The sequence below is a fragment of the Sorex araneus genome, chromosome 4, assembly GCF_027595985.1.
Source record: "Sorex araneus isolate mSorAra2 chromosome 4, mSorAra2.pri, whole genome shotgun sequence".
Classification (NCBI taxonomy): domain Eukaryota; kingdom Metazoa; phylum Chordata; class Mammalia; order Eulipotyphla; family Soricidae; genus Sorex; species Sorex araneus.
This window is the reverse complement of record NC_073305.1, coordinates 133,872,239-133,887,710: the sequence shown is the minus strand read 5'-3', so window position 1 is coordinate 133,887,710 and position 15,472 is coordinate 133,872,239. Positions and strand designations below refer to the sequence as shown.

Here is a 15,472-nt window from a genome sequence, read left to right as displayed (position 1 = left end):
GGTGGTGAGGAAAGTCCCTGGTCTTAACCGCAAATCTCAGATGTGTTTCCTTGAACTCTGGTTGCCTTGGGTCAGAGAAATCCCTTCTCCCCTTCCTACCATTTGCCTCCTCTAGTTTCAGCCCTGACACCAGAGCTTCTGGAGGGAGAGTCAGTGGCCACTGAGGCAAGAAATGAGCCTGGTGACCCTACCCACTGTGGAGTCTCACCTGCATGGTGTGAGTGGCAGCCCCCTACACAAAGGTGGTTTCCACCTGCACTTAACCTAGGAGGCTCACTTTAGCCAGATGTCTTTTGAGGGGGGAGGGGAAGGGGAAGGGGTGTTGAGCTACACCCAATAGTGTACAGCACTTACTCCTGGCTCTGTGCCTAAAGATCATTCTTTTTTTTTTTCTTTCTAAAGATCATTCTTGGAGGTGCTCAGAGGGTACTGGGGATTGGACTGAGGTCAGACACAGACAAGACAAAGTGCCTTACCCATTGTGCTCTCTCTCTGGCCCATAAGAGCTATATTCTTGATCCCAGCTGTCTTCTGAGGTTGAAGGTGAATCCTTCTGTTTTTTTCCCCTACTAGATAGTAGGGCTCAAGATGCACTTCAGGGGTGAAGAGGGAGCTTGTCTTTAACTGGGGCCTCTCCTTCTTGAATGTATTCATGTGACTGAATTTTCCAAGGTTCTTGTATGCCTCAAGTTTGAGACACCCCATTTTTTTCACATTAGCCTCTTTCTTTTACTTCTTTCTTTCCTTCCTTCTTTCTTTCTCACTTTTTTCTCCTTCCTTTTTCCTCCTTCCTTTTTCTTCCTTTCTTCCTTTCTTTCTTTCTTTCTTTCTTTCTTTCTTTCTTTCTTTCTTTCTTTCTTTCTTTCTCTCTCTCTCTTTCTTCCTTCCTTCCTTTCTTTCTTTCTTTCTTTCTTTCTTTCTTTCTTTCTTTCTTTCTTTCTTTCTTTCTTTCTTTCTTTCTTTCTTTCTCTATTTTCTTGTTTTTATTTATTTTATTTTATTTTTAAACTTTAATTTAACACCATGGTTACAAAGTCATTTGTAATAAAGTTGTTTTGGTCATTCAATGTTCCAACACCAATCTCACCACCTGTGTAACCTTCCCTCCACCATTGTCCCATTTCCCACAGACATCCCCCAATTCTTCCTCCCTTGGCAGGCACAAAACAATTTATTTCAATTGCTTATCATAATGAAATGGTTACTGTAATTATTGAAAAATAGTTCAGTAAAAGAAAAGTCATGAAAATTGTTATATCTCACAATGGGGTTATCAATGTCACTGAGAGGTTACTAAGCTGTTTGTTGAAATTGAGCCTTCTGTGTTATTGTTTTTGTTAATTGAGCTTATTTGGCTTCTATTTTACATTTTCACATAATTTTTTTTGCTTCTACTGGGCCATCAGTATTGTGGAATTTGGAGGTGTTGCAGGCCACATTTGCGTCCACACACTCCAGAAGCTCCAAGATCTGTAAAACTGGATGATTTTTGGCCTGCACCCCCTCCTGAGCGGGCCCCAGTTTTCAGCCCAAATATTGGTGTTCTATTGACTTGGCTTGTCATCTCTTCCAAGATTCATCATGAAGCTGTGAAACTGGGTCTTTAACCCAGTTTTAATGGAAGCAGCTGTGGGATGTGGGTCACTTAAGCCCTTTCTAAGGCCTCAGGGGCCTTCATGGGGCAGGAAGGTTGTGTAGAATTTGACATGAAGGCAGGGATAACCTGAGGCTTCTCTTGGATCAAGGATTCCTTCAAGTTTCTCTTGGCTCAGGAATTCCCAGGAGGACCAGCACTGAGCATTTGCCCTTTGTCTGCTGGAGGCTGTGGTTGCACCGAGGAGATTCTTCATGTTACTTTTTTTTTTTGTCTTTGTTTTTGTTTTGTGGGGGACACACCTACAGGTTCTGAGTGGTCGTTTCTCTGGTCTTCCAGTCTCGGCAAGCTTCGATGGGAAGCAGCACTTGCGGAGTCTGCCTGTGGTGAACAGCCTGGGCTACGTTCTCCGCTTCCTCACCAAGCTGTGCAGAAGCCTCCTGTGTGATGACCTCTTCAGCCACCAGCCCTTCTCCCGGGGCCACAGAACTTCCCAGGAAGCCCAGGTGGAGGAGGAAGGCAGGATGGAGTCAGGTAGGCCTCCCTCCTCTGGTGGCATCTTTCATTGCCCTCGTGTCTCTGGTGCTCTTGAGGGGCACCCACAACACCTCAGAGAATGCCTGCTGGAGGCCTGGAGGCTGTACCTCTGGGTCTCCAGTCAGTCATCGGGGCTGGCAGGGACCAAAAGCCACCAGGCAATCCTTAAGTTTCAGTGGGAGGAGATCCTCCATCACAGCTTTCAGGGTTAATCTTCTGAGTTCAGTACCAGATCTTCTTACACACTGTGTATTTTTAATATTTTCACTCTCCTCAAGCTAAGACGCTTGAGCACTTATTCCTTGCTATTGAGGAGTTGAAGGATTATAAAATGAATGAACTAAGAAACCCAGGAGAAAATTCAAGGCATGGGTCCTTCCTGGAGACCTCAGATGTTCAAGGCCAATCTATGGTGTAATCGTGTGTGTGATGGCAGGGACTGGACCAGGGTACATCAAATATGTGTTCCAGGGAGAGTGTTTTCTCTCTCACCCCAGAATGCAAAGCAACCCCCACATCACACGTGTACCGTCTATGCCAGACTAGGTCAACATGGGGAAGTGGTCTGCATGAAGAGTGGCAAGGACAGGTAGGCAAACTTGCCACAGCGTTGACAACCTGAGGGGAGAGGCCAGTATGGGACTCTCCTTTCCGTCTTTGCAGAGCGTGGAACATGGCTTTGGGTTCTGGATTCCAGGGTCTCAATGAGGAGCATAAAGTGCCTTTTTCCCTTTAACTGGAAGTGGTGGTGTTGATCTATTAAGAACCTACAGTCAGAGAAATTGAAATCTAGTCATTATTGGGGCTGGAGTGATAGCACAGCGGGTAGGGTGTTTGCCTTGCACGCAGTCAACCCGGGTTCAATTCCCAGCATCCCATATGGTCCCCCAAGCACTGCCAGGAGTAATTCCTGAGTGTATGAGCCAGGAGTAACCCCTGTGCATCCTGTGCATTGCCGGGTATAACCCAAAAAGCAAAAAAAAAAAAAAAAAAAAAAAAAAAAAGAAGAAGAAGAAGAAAGAAAAAAAGAAAGAAAAGAAAAGGAATCTAGTAGAAATCTAGTCATTGTCTCCTTCTGTAAAACCTTTGCTGAACCTTCTGTTCAAAGCACCATGCAAGAACTTGTCTTAGGATAGGATATATATGTGAGCTCGGGGAGTTTTTGAGGTAGGGAGTGGCTATTGTGAATGATGAAAAATGGATACAACCATGACTATGTGCTTACAGACTGAGAGCATTCCCTAGAGGGACATTTACAATAACAGTGTCTGTTTCTTGGAGATTGGAGAGATAATACACTAGGTAGGGAGAGATAGTACACTTGCCTTGCCCACAGCTGACCTGGGTTTAATCCCCAGCATCCCATATGGTTCCCCAAACCCCACCAGGAGTGACTCCTGAGTGCAGTGCCAGGAGTAAATCCTGAACACTGTCAGGTGTGACCCTTCTTACTCTAAAAATTGCTATGTATTAAACCTAGAAGGACAACAGAGAAAGTAAATTCAGAATCTTAGCCTGGAGTTTCTCAGGAAGTGTCAAGTACCTTGTCTACAATTTTACTTTAATCTCTTAGAGAGCTGGGAAACTGGAAGGAGTTCAGCCTTTAGGAAGGAAGGCACCTAATAAAATATGGTTGTCATGAGCTGTCACTATGTGCTCCTACATGTTTCCTGATGTCTGTGTTTGTGGGTTTGGGAAAATCAGGTTTTCATTTCCTTTGTTAAATGATAAGTTAGAGTTCCTGATAAATAATGTTTCTCCTGGTTCTGAAAGTCTTTGAATCTGTACTCTTCTGTCAACCTTCACTGACTCAGGAATTTATTATCAAGCTAAAGTATCTTCTAATGAATCTTCTAACGAGAGTAACAGAATGACCTAATCTCACTTCTCAGATGCTTGGATCGCTGTTTCACTGAACAAGCCATGACCTCTGGGATATAACCATAAAGCTACATAATTCTTGTCTCCATTTCTTTACACTTATCCTGTGATGAAGGGGAGTGTAACTTAGCAGTACAACACTTGCCTTGAATTGCATACTTGCCCTGAGTGCAATCCCAGACACCACATAATCAATAAATAAAGTAAAATTTTCCTGTGAGCTTACTTCTCATTTGTCCCTGAGTGAAATTTAGGACACATCTTGAAATTTTTCTGGGCTCCTTTTAGGTAACAGAACATCCTGTATTCCATAGTGAATGTGTCCCCATGAGGGTGACAATCAATCTTTAGGCTTTACTCTGACACCTGGCTTCTGCTCATCCCCACTCAGGCTTGCTTCTGCAGAAAAGGCAGACTTGGTGGCTTCTCCCTTACCCCACTCCATGGCCCTCAACCTTGTGTTTTTGTTCCTCCCTTTTTCTAGATAATATTCTCTATTATTATGGTCAGAGTAGGGGGGTGCAGGTGAGGCTAGAGGTGGCAGAATTTCAACATGGCCAATCCCGCTGTGCACTGCCCTCTAGCCTTGAGCTTTGGACAGTTGTTGAAAGCAAACTCCTTATCCTCTGGGTTCTTACTTGGGCTCTTTGGTGATCTCACCATCTCTCACCAGCACTTTCCTGGCATGTAACTCTTCTTGGCATGTCATTCAAATTCCTTCCACAGCTTCCAGGTAGTTGAGGGTTTGTGGGGTGGGAGTGGCCGGGAGGGAGGGCGAGGGGGCATTGGTGGTGGGGAAAATTCTCTAGTTTCTTTCTGCTTGGTCCCTTTACATCTCCAGCCTATCCTGTGGAAAGAATTTCAGGTGATTTCACTTCTCAATGCTCTTCCTGTGCCTTTTGGTCCCTAAGAAACTCACCATCTTTGCTCAAACAAACTGGGTCTGTAAGGGGATTCCTGCAGGCCTCTCTCCTCTGCTCTGCCATCTAAGTAGTCAGACTATTATTTCTCATAAGAATCAAGCAACAACGGGGGTTGGAGCGATAGCATAGCAGGTAGGGCATTTGCCTTGCATGTGGCTGACCCGGGTTCGATTCCCAGCATCCCATATGGTCCCCCGAGCACCGTTGGGAGTAATTTCTGAGTACATGAGCCAGGAGTAACCTCTGTGATTGCTGGGTATTATCTAAAAAGAAAAAAAAAGAATCAAGCAACAAATCATGGTTTGTCTCAAGCTCCAGGGACATATACTAAGCTACTCACATAGACATGCAGAAGACCTTGGGAAGATGCAGAGGCATCTGCATCTTGGGAGGATGCAGAAGACCTTGGGAAGATGCTGGGTGATTTTCTCCACAATGCCTCCTCTAGCTAACCTGTTTTTCTGCCCAATTGAGCTGGATCTGGGTAGCCATCTAGAGATCTTTCCACTGTGTCTTTTTGCTAAACCTGCACATCTCCTGCAGGTATGAAGTACCTTACACCCTCAGCCAAAACAGAAAGTCAAAGAGTTTCATTTAAACATGCTGTCCCCAGAGCCCAGTGGCAGCCCTCCTTGAGAGATCTCTCAGGATGCTCTTGCCTTGGTTTTCCACCATGTTAGCTCTTTATCCAAGCTCACCATGCTGAAAGAAGTTCCAGGTCATTCTCAGAGTAAAGGAGCCACCTCTCATCTTCCCTTGACTAATACAGGATTTTCCTTCTGGAAGGAGGGATTCCTTCCTTGCTGCCTTGGCAAACATGGAAGGAATGTTGCCAGTTGTCTCACTGAGCCAGTTTTTAACCTCTGGTTGTTTTGAAAAACAGATGGTTCCAAACATAGAAACCTCAAGGGCCTGGGAGTTGCAGAATGGAGTGCTGCACTTTTCGCATGTTCAGGTGGAGGAACCCTATGCCCTGAGCAGAATCCTCACCCCTCGTCTTGCCTGCCAGTCTAAATGGCACCCTAGAGCAAGATATCACCTCCTTACCATTGCTCTGTAATTGTTCCCTTAAATAACATATTACTGTTGCTTTTGATGGTTAATGGATGTGTCATCTGCTTTCCTGCCATGATGGCAAATAAGACACATGTATTTGTATGAGTAAAGGAAAGGGGGATGTTGGTTGGTTCTGAGTTCCCTGTGCACCCACAGGACCACATCGTTCTCACACAAGATTGTGGGGTTGTGGGGCTGGAGCAATAGTACAGTGGGGTAGGGTGCTTTCTTTGCAATCCACGGATTCAGGTTTGATCTCTGGCACTCCATATGGTCCCACGAGCCCACCAGGTGTTATCCCTGAGCTCAGAGCCAGGGGCAAGCACTGAGCACCACTGGGTGTGGCCCAAAAACAAATGAAAAAAGATTATAGCATTGTGAGCTCATTTGAACCAGAATCTGCTCTGTCCCAAGGCTGTTCAACATCAGAGTAGGACTATTGCGGGCTTGGTGCCACACAGAGCACTTCCAGACAACACGTCACCTAGTGGCCAGACAGCATGAACTTTCGACACATTAGGGACCATCAAAGGAAATGGAATGCTTGCTTGTAATCAAAACCGGAGAATGTGGGGAAGAAATAATTTTTGGTTGTAGGATCTGACAGTAGGTTGTAGAGATCTGCTCTCTGTGTCCTGAAGTTACATGTGACTAAACCGAAGTCTTAATTTCCACTTTAATTCTTTTTTTTTCAATCTTTAAAAAAAAATTTTTTTTTATTGAATCATCATGTGAAAAGTTACAAAGCTTTCAGGCTTAAGTCTCAGTCATACAGTGATAGAACATGCATCCCTTTCACCAGCGCACATGTACCACCACCAAGAATCCCAGTATACTTCTCATCCCCCCCCCGCCTTCCCCCCTCCCCGTGTGGCTGATGATTTTCACTTTACTTTGATTACATTCAATGTTTTGACAGGAAACTCACTATTATTATTTGGAATTTTCCCCCAACAATCAGACCTGCCAAAAAGGAAGCATTTGATAACTTGTTTTCCATTGCTGAGAATGAAGAGCATATGAGATCTCTGCGGCCGCGTGGTTTTGGATTTCTGGTATTTTAGTAACTAAGTCCAGAGAAATTTCTGCCAGAAATTGCATCATTGCAAGCTTGTACCTTTGTTTAGTGGGCCTTATAAGATGGCATGGGGCTGTAGCTTAGTTCACAGTCTAGGGCATTTCTGCAAGAAGCTGCTGGTACCGAAAGAATATCATCATCTAAGAAAGGCAAAAGCTTGGCAGCCAGTAAATACCCCTTAACCATAGATCCCAGCTAGAGTTATGTTCAAGTTCAAAGTGTGTGAAGTTAAGAGAGTCCCAGGTATGGAGGGTAGTTAAGATAGAGGAGAGTCCAGTATGACAACAATAGTTGGACATGATCACTCTGGACAAGAACTGAGTGTTGAAAGTAGATAAAGGGATATACATGAATAATCTTTCAGTATTGCAAACCATAATGGCTAAAATGAGGGAGAGAGAGAGACAGAGAGAGAGAGAGACAGAGACAGAGACAGACAGAGACAGAGAGATGTCTGCCATAGAGGTGGACTGAGGTAGGGGGGTTTGGGGGTGGGTGGGAGGGAATGAGCTGGGAGATTATACTAATGGAGGGATGGGTGTTGGAGCATTGTATGGCTGAAGCCCAATCATGAACAGATTTGTAATGCTCTATCTCATGGCGATTCAATAAAAAGAAAAAGAAAAAAGAAATCCTCAGGTAGAGAATCTGGCAGCCAAAGAGTCAGCAGGAGCGCCCACCACAGAGCACCTCCTCAGGTAGAGGTGAATGAGGCTGGAAAAGAACTTGGGAAAACCAAAGCTATTCAGAGGTACAAGTTGATGTCTGAATGGCAATGACCTCTCTGTTGCTGGTGATAATGGAGTGGGATGATAATTAGGTGACCTGGCAACCAGAAGGGTTAGAGTCATGTGACCTCTAAATGGTCCCTCCCATGCTGAGCATCATGGCTAAAGGCAGTCAAGGACCACCCTAGACTGCCAGATGTTCCCAGACTCCAGAAAAGGGTTTTCTGGAAGTGAAGGTGAGAACTCCAAGAATAAGGAGCCATATTAAGGCAGACAGTGTGCTTCTTCTAAGTCAGTTTCTAATATCTTGAAATCTGAACCCTCTCTTCATGCATTTTTTCCCCTGGCCCAGGGAAAACCAGCCTTCAGACTCACGCAGAAGCCTGCAGTCACTTTGGAAGTAGAATTCCTTTTCAGGGGGAGTTGCAAGGGGTGCACATCTGGCTACACTCAGGGCTTCCTCTGGCTCTGAGATCTGGGATCACTCTTGGCAGTGCTTAGGGACTACATACAGTACCAGGGATCAAACCTGGTTTGGCAGCATCCAAGGCAAGCAGTTAACCCCTGTACTATCTCTGTCCGTTGCCCCTGCTCCCTCCCAGAATTCTAGCATTTCTTATAGTCATGTTGTTTGAGACCAAGAGACTTAGTCTGTTCTCCAGTTGGACTAGCTGCCACCCAAACACGATTTGTCTGTTAGACCACAGACCAGCTCTCCGGGACTTTAGGACTATGAGGTAGAAATATGGACTTGATAACATGATGTTGTCAGAAGCCTGAGATGATGATAGGAAATGTTTAACCTAACCTTTGAATGTCGGGTGGGGGAGGGTCTCAGTTGTGCTTAAGCACTAGGGGTGCCTCTCAAATGTTAATGTGCTCAGGAACCACCTGGGGCTCTGAATAACATGCAGCTCCTGGGCCAGCCTGGGAAGGTTAAATAATCTAATCTCTCTCTCTCTCTCTCTCTCTCTCTCACACACACACACACACACACACACACAGGCACACAGACACACAGACACACACACATACAGACACAGACACACACAGACACACACTATCAGAGGGTTCATCTGCATTTCTAATGGGTGCCAGGCAGCATCAAAGTGTCTAGTCCGGGAGGCAGACACTCAGACCACGTATAGGGAAACTTGCTTCAGGGTTTTAGCATAATCAGGCATTCTATGCAAGGACAGTTGCCACTGAAGAAGAGTCAGCATCCCTGAGAGGCATCCACGATCTGGACAAGAAAGGGCAATGCGGGCAGAGCGGTTGGGTGAAGTGACCCTGGTGCAGCACAGGTGAGAAATCAGAGGTTTGCACAGGCAGGAGGAGGAAAGAAAAGGGAATCTGAGGACAGGTGAACTCCTGAGTATGGCCCACTGCCACCTCTACAGGTACCCTTTGCCCTTTGCCTGCACCCCTAGAACATACCCATGGGTTCCCCAGGCCTTTGTTTTCAATCTGTGATGGCTTTGAATTCTGCCTTATTTTGCGGGAATCTGCTGGGTCTGTCTAGTCCCCAGCAGAGCCTGAAACAACATGAGTCTGCAGTAAATATTTACTGACTTGAATTCTATGCCCCACAACAGAACAAACTGTCTTTCCCCCAAGATTAGGGGAAATCATCTTTGGAAACCACAAAAGTGATAGTTGAACACTTCTGCAAGATCTAATTTAGAGATTGGTTTCCTGCTCTTTGAAGGTTTAGCATGATGGGAACAAATTGTTTCTTTTTTGTCTGGTAGCTCTTTTTGACATGCAGATGGGAGAAAGAGATGAGTACAGACATTTATTCTTTAATTTTGTATTGAAATAGTGTTGCATCAAAACATTATGAAAGTTTTGGGTGTGAGTCCTCATGAATTAACATCCACCTAGACTACATATTAAATTCACCCCTAATAGTCCAACTATGTTCTCCACCCTTACACTCAGCCCCTTTTACATGCCTCACCAATCCCCTTCCCCTTTCTGGTAACCGCTAATTTGGTCTTAATGCCTGAGTGGTTATTTTTGTTTTATTTAGTTCATTTGTTTGGTTTCATTCTTACCACAAATGAGTGAAATCCTACCGTGTTTGTACCGTGTTTATCTTCATCTGGTTTGTTTAGCTACGTGCAATACTGTTTAGGTCCCACCATGCAGTGGCAAATGACATGGTTTTCTTTTTATTGCTAAGTAGTATTCCACTGTGTATGTCTACCACTACTCCTTTATTTAGCAAGGACACTGATACTTGAGGCTTGATGTTGTCTTCCTGGTATGGTGTCTGTCAGCCAGGTACCACTGCAGGGACTCTCACATTATGGATAAGAATCGAGTTTAGAAATCAAACCTGCTTTTCAATAGCTTCTAAAGAAAATTAGAGAATAGCTACTTTCCGTGCTGGAGCGATAGCACAGTAGTTGGGCGTTTGCCTTTCACGCGGTCGACCCGAGTTCGATTTCTCTGCCCCTCTCGGAGAGCCTGGCAAGCTACCGAGAGTATGGAACCCGTGCGGCAGAGCCTGGCAAGGTACCCGTGTGTATTGGATATGCCGAAAACAGTAACAATAAGTCTCTCAATGAGAGACATTACTGGTGCCCGCTCTAAAAAATCGAAGAGCAACGGTATGACAGTGACAGTGACAGTGGCAGCTACTTTCCAAAAGGGCTTCCTTGCTCTCTTCCTTCCTCCCTCCCTCCCTCCCTTCCTTCCTTCCTTCCTTCCTTCCTTCCTTCCTTCCTTCCTTCCTTCCTTCCTTCCTTCTTTCCTTCCTTCCTTCCTTCTTTCCTTCCTTCCTTCCTTCCTTCCTTCCTTCCTTCCTTCCTTCCTTCCTTCCTCCCTCCCTCCCTCCCTCCCTCCCTCCCTCCTTCCCTCCCTTCCTTCCTTCCTTCCTTCCTTCCTTCCTTCCTTCCTTCCTTCCTTCCTTCCTTCCTTCCTTCCTTCTTTCCGTCTTTCTACTTCTTTCCTGACTATGCTCAGGGCTTACTCATGGCAGCGCTGCTCAAGGAAACATATATGAGGCCTCATGACTGATCTCACATTGACTGTGTGCAAGACAAGTGTACTATCTATCCAGCCCCCAGAGGCTGTTATTTCTAAATGGAAACATAATTTGTCAAGTGGTATGAGCTACATCATATGTAACATGATACACATGTTACACCCATGTGACCAGTTGGCAAACACCTATCAAATGCCTTCTGTGTGGGGTGCATGGGGGCCCACCGAGCTAAGATCCTCACTCCAAGGCACACATCTGTAGGAGTGGGAAGGAAGTCGCCATGTTCCTCCCCCTGCCTTTGGCTTTCCTATCCTGTTCCCTGGTGCTCACAGGGTGGGGTGAGTGTCCAGTCTCATTCTGAGGCCAACCCTGCAGAGCAGGTGCTCATACATGCTGATGGTGTCCTCATTGCTTCTAGCAAAGACCCCGATAAACATGACCCGCTTTGGACGATGGAGGGGACCCTGCTCCCGAAGTGGATTAAGTTTGTCTCCTCATTCTGGCACCATGAGTGTTTCCTTGTCATCCTCGTGCTCGGTGATCTCTCTCCGGGGGCAGGCCAACCCACCAATAGCAGCTTCTCACACTGCAGAACCTGCCTAGGGAGCCTGCCTCACTGGGCACTGGGCATTGTTCTCGTCTGGCATTTTAAATGATCCAGAAAATGCTGGGAAGAAGCAATGGGACAAAGGCGTTATACTCCAACTTCCCTGCAGCCACCTGTCTCTGCAAACAGGCTGGTACTGGGCATCACACTGCCAAGGAGGTGGCAGGGGGAACAAGGCTGTTCCAGGGATCAAGCCTGGGTTGGCCTCATGCAAGGCAAGCACAGTGCGCTCTGGACTGTCTCTCCAGACCCTGGAGGGAAGTTCCTTCTGAGGGAGCCTGGAGAAGGGCCTGTGAAGGGGATGGCCAGTGACACACTTCCTTCCTGTAGGGCTGCTCCAGGAATTCTAGCAGTCCCACCCGTGCCCTTGCCCCCATGGCAGAAGTCAGTAGAAATCGACTCCTGGGTTCCAGGAAGTTAACCAACCTCTAGGTGACCCCAGGCACTTCCATCCCCCCATCCTGTGTACAGCTGGCCAGATGGTGTGGGATGGCTGGGTCAGCTGCAAAGGTCATCTTGTCTCTGACACAGAGAAGACCCAAGAAGACAGACCAGGCTCTCTAATTTATATGTCAGAATTCTGATAGCGCAAGGACAGAGAGCAAAGATCGAGGACAAGGCATGCAGCCACTGCCAGACAATCAGGATGCACAATAGCTGTGACTGGAGGCTCCCATCACCCCCTTTGGGTTACTATACTGATCCCCCAAGCTGCTATGTCAGGCCCTAAGGCACTCTCTGCAGGATATCCACACCATTATCAACAGGTCACCATCAGAGCCAGGGTGGAAATAAATTATGCCAAGAGGAAGCCATGTCACTTAGAAGACCAGGAGGCCTGTAGATAAATCCCTTTCCTATTTGGGGGTAGTTTTCTGGATCCCATCCATACATACATAGCAAACCTATTGCTTAACAAAATAACCCCACAAACTTCTCAGCAAAGATTGAGACAGATATTGCTTTGCAGCTGTCTAGACAGGTACAACGCAACTGCTGCTGAGTTTATAGTGACTGCTACTAATTTGAACATGCAGTTTGCAGCAATGAGGCAACCTTCCATCTGTGTTGGTTATCAAACTCCTTTATAACATTTCACCCCAAGATGCAATGACTTGGGGCTGGAAAGATAACACAGCAGATAGGGCGTTTGCCTTGCTCATGGCCGACCCGGGTTCGATTGGGAAGAAATCTACCCAGAGGCTTAGAACAAAGCTATAGCTAAGTGGCTTCATGGGGGAGGACTCCTGGAGGTCAGGCAGTAAAACGATGGGTGGTTTCTATGCATCTCATTAGGGGTGAAAAAAGATAAAACGCACTTACATGGACCAGAGGGGAGTCATGAGGTTGCTTCTGAGGGCAGAGGGGTCTGAGCAAAGAGACCAGCTCCAAGAGAAAATCTATACTGGCCAGGGACCAAGATAATGGAAAATGTGATTGAAGCGAAGGAAAGGCTCTGCCTCCTCCATGGAGAGCCCGGTGCCCTTTGAACCAGGAAGGCTGGGACCAGGGAAAAACAAGATGAGCTTATCTGAGCAAGAACAAGGGGCGGGACTGAGCCTGAGAAAAGAAACTCTGCAAACCTCCACAGAAGCCTCAGTGAAAGGCAGCAGAAGGACGGGGAGGAAGTGCGCTGTTTGCTTCCCCGAGTGATCCCCGGAGGTCCCCTCTGCCTCTTGCAGTAGCACTGAGCTCGGGCATCACGGGGTGGCACTGAGAAAGTCGCACAACCCAGGTAGGTAGCAAACAATTCTCCTGTGTTCTTGACTCCGACTCTGAGCAGAGGGGAGCAGCAATCCCAGAGACCTGTCATTGTTTGGGGCCAGGAGGGGGGCGAGTTTCTTCTCCCTTGTTTCTCCCCCTCTTTCTGCTTCTCTCCTTGCTGGTTTCTTTCTTTGCATTCCAGAGCTTTCCAGCGAGGTGCCTTAGGTGCCAACACCTGGTGATACATCCGGTAATAGTTAATCCGCTGCTATTCAAGCAGCAGTGTTATCGGACCTGTGGTATTGCTTCCTGCTCTAATCTTGGTTGCAGAACAAGGGATCTGTGAGGCTGCCGGCACTTTCAAAAGAACCGCACTGTGCTGTATACACATAGAGCCCCCTGGACACGGATCTGCTCGGTTGACCTCCTTGTCCCTGGGCTGGGTTGCAGAGCTGCAGAACTGGGGAGACAGGCGAGCAACTGACCCCAGCCTGGGGCCGGTGGTCATGTGGGTTACAGGAATATTCACTCTAGGCAGCTGCTCCTTCAGCTGGGAGGTTGTGCCTGGTGTGGGAAACAGGTGGGGACAAGGGGTGTGTGTGTGTATGTGTGTGTGTGTGTGTGTGTGTGTGTGTGTGTGTGTGTGTGTGTGTGTGTGTGTGTGTGCGCGCGCGCGCAAAAGTGTGTGTATGTATGAGAGAGATTCTGAGTCAGAGAGAGTAAGGACTGTTTAGTGCTGGGGAAGAACAGTGTGTAAGATGGTAACTGGTAGTTATTATTTCATGTGCAGGCACTACATGAGAAAATTTTGTCTTCTCTGGGGGGGCTCCAAAAGGCTAGGCAATGCAAGCAAAATGCTAGTTTAGCTTTTTAATTAAAAAAATAATAAGACAGATGGGAAGCAATGGGTAGCAGGGGTCAAGGGAATTCAGGTCCATCAGTGATGTAGAGGAATGGGAAAGCTAAATATCCATTAAATATCCAGAGTAAACAACACTGAAAACAAAAGACCCAAACTTCCACAGTCGAACTGAAAAATGTACCTATTAATGTGGCAGGCTGGGGCTGGGGTCTGGGTAGGAGGGAGCCTGGGAATCCCTGGGGAGGGAGAACACTGGTGGTAGGATTGGTAATGGAATGTACTATGTCTGAAACCCAACAGTGAATATAAAGCATGTAAGTCATTGGGTAAGTCATGGTGCTTTCATCACTGTCACTGTCATCCCGTTGCTCATCGATTTGCTCCATTGGGCACCAGTAATGTCTCCATTGTGAGACCTGCTGTTACTGTTTTTGGCATATCGAATATGTCACGGGTAGCTTGCCAGGCTCTGCCGTGCGGTCGAGATACTCTTGGTAGCTTGCTGGGCTTTCCGAGAGGGGCAGAGGAATCAAACCCGGGTCAGCTGCATGCAAGGCAAATGTCCTACCTGCTGTGCTATCTATCACTCCAGCCCTTATAAACAAAACAATGCAAGCACATGTCGTGAGCAGTTGGGTCTCGCACCCTTGGTAAAAGTTAGTCAGCCACAGCCAAGAGTAAAACTTGGTTGCTCTGGCTGAGGCTTTGCACTCCCAGCCCTTCCCTCCATGCTTCTCTGGCTTTCTCAGGCTCTGTTCCTGTCCTGTGCCTCTTCCCTCTTTTCCTTGGAGATTCTCCTCATTTCAGGCTCTCCTGCCTGACCCTCCAGGGCTGCACCAGGTGGCCTCTAAGTCAAAAGGGTATGAGTATTTCCCAAGGCCCTTCGCAGGGAGGCAGAAGGAGAGTGCACACGCGTGCATGCGCGTGCACACACACACGTGCGTGTGCACACTCATATATACACACACATAAACACACACACATGCACAAACACATATACACATACACACAACACACACACACATACACACACACACACACACACACACCTCCAGATTCAGAAACTTGCAACTTCTTTCCCAGAACCCAGAGATACAGTTTGGGTTCAAGAGCAAAGGCTATCCCTTAGGCATGGGTGGGCTTGAGCATTTCTAGAGTGTTTTTTAATTTGCATGTATGAAGGTTTTATACAGTGGTCATGAAAAAGTGACCATAGTGAAAACGGGCCATCTGGCTCTCTTGTAAATATCCAAACCCAGAAAACACTACTAGCTTTTCTAATGAGTCCTCTTGTATTTCCCTATCTTTTAAAGCTAACTCTTGTGATGGTACAAATAGCAGGTTAATCCTTTTTCTGGAGGAAAGACTGGCTGATTTCTGAGAGGCAGCACTAATGTCTTAGTTAGAATGTGTGTGGCAGGGGTGTGGATGTGTGGCAGGGGTGTAGGAGAGAAAGAGAATGTTCAGCGCAGACATTAAGTGCCCTCCAGCGGAGGCTGGTGTGAACCCA

At 46.8% G+C, this 15,472-nt stretch overlaps 1 protein-coding gene across 2 annotated transcripts in view; it reads left to right on the top strand.

The window, feature by feature from the left end:
• The window catches only part of SCML4 (Scm polycomb group protein like 4), a 120,080-nt gene that overhangs the window by 79,244 nt on the left and 25,364 nt on the right, over positions 1-15,472 (top strand). The window contains exon 5 of one of the 2 annotated variants that reach the window (XM_004605704.2): positions 1,934-2,128. In XM_004605704.2, the coding sequence (XP_004605761.1) occupies positions 1,934-2,128 (195 nt within the window). Of the gene's footprint in view, positions 1-1,933; positions 2,129-13,014; positions 13,132-15,472 lie in introns of those variants that run through there. The other variant, XM_055136523.1, reaches the window with a different exon arrangement.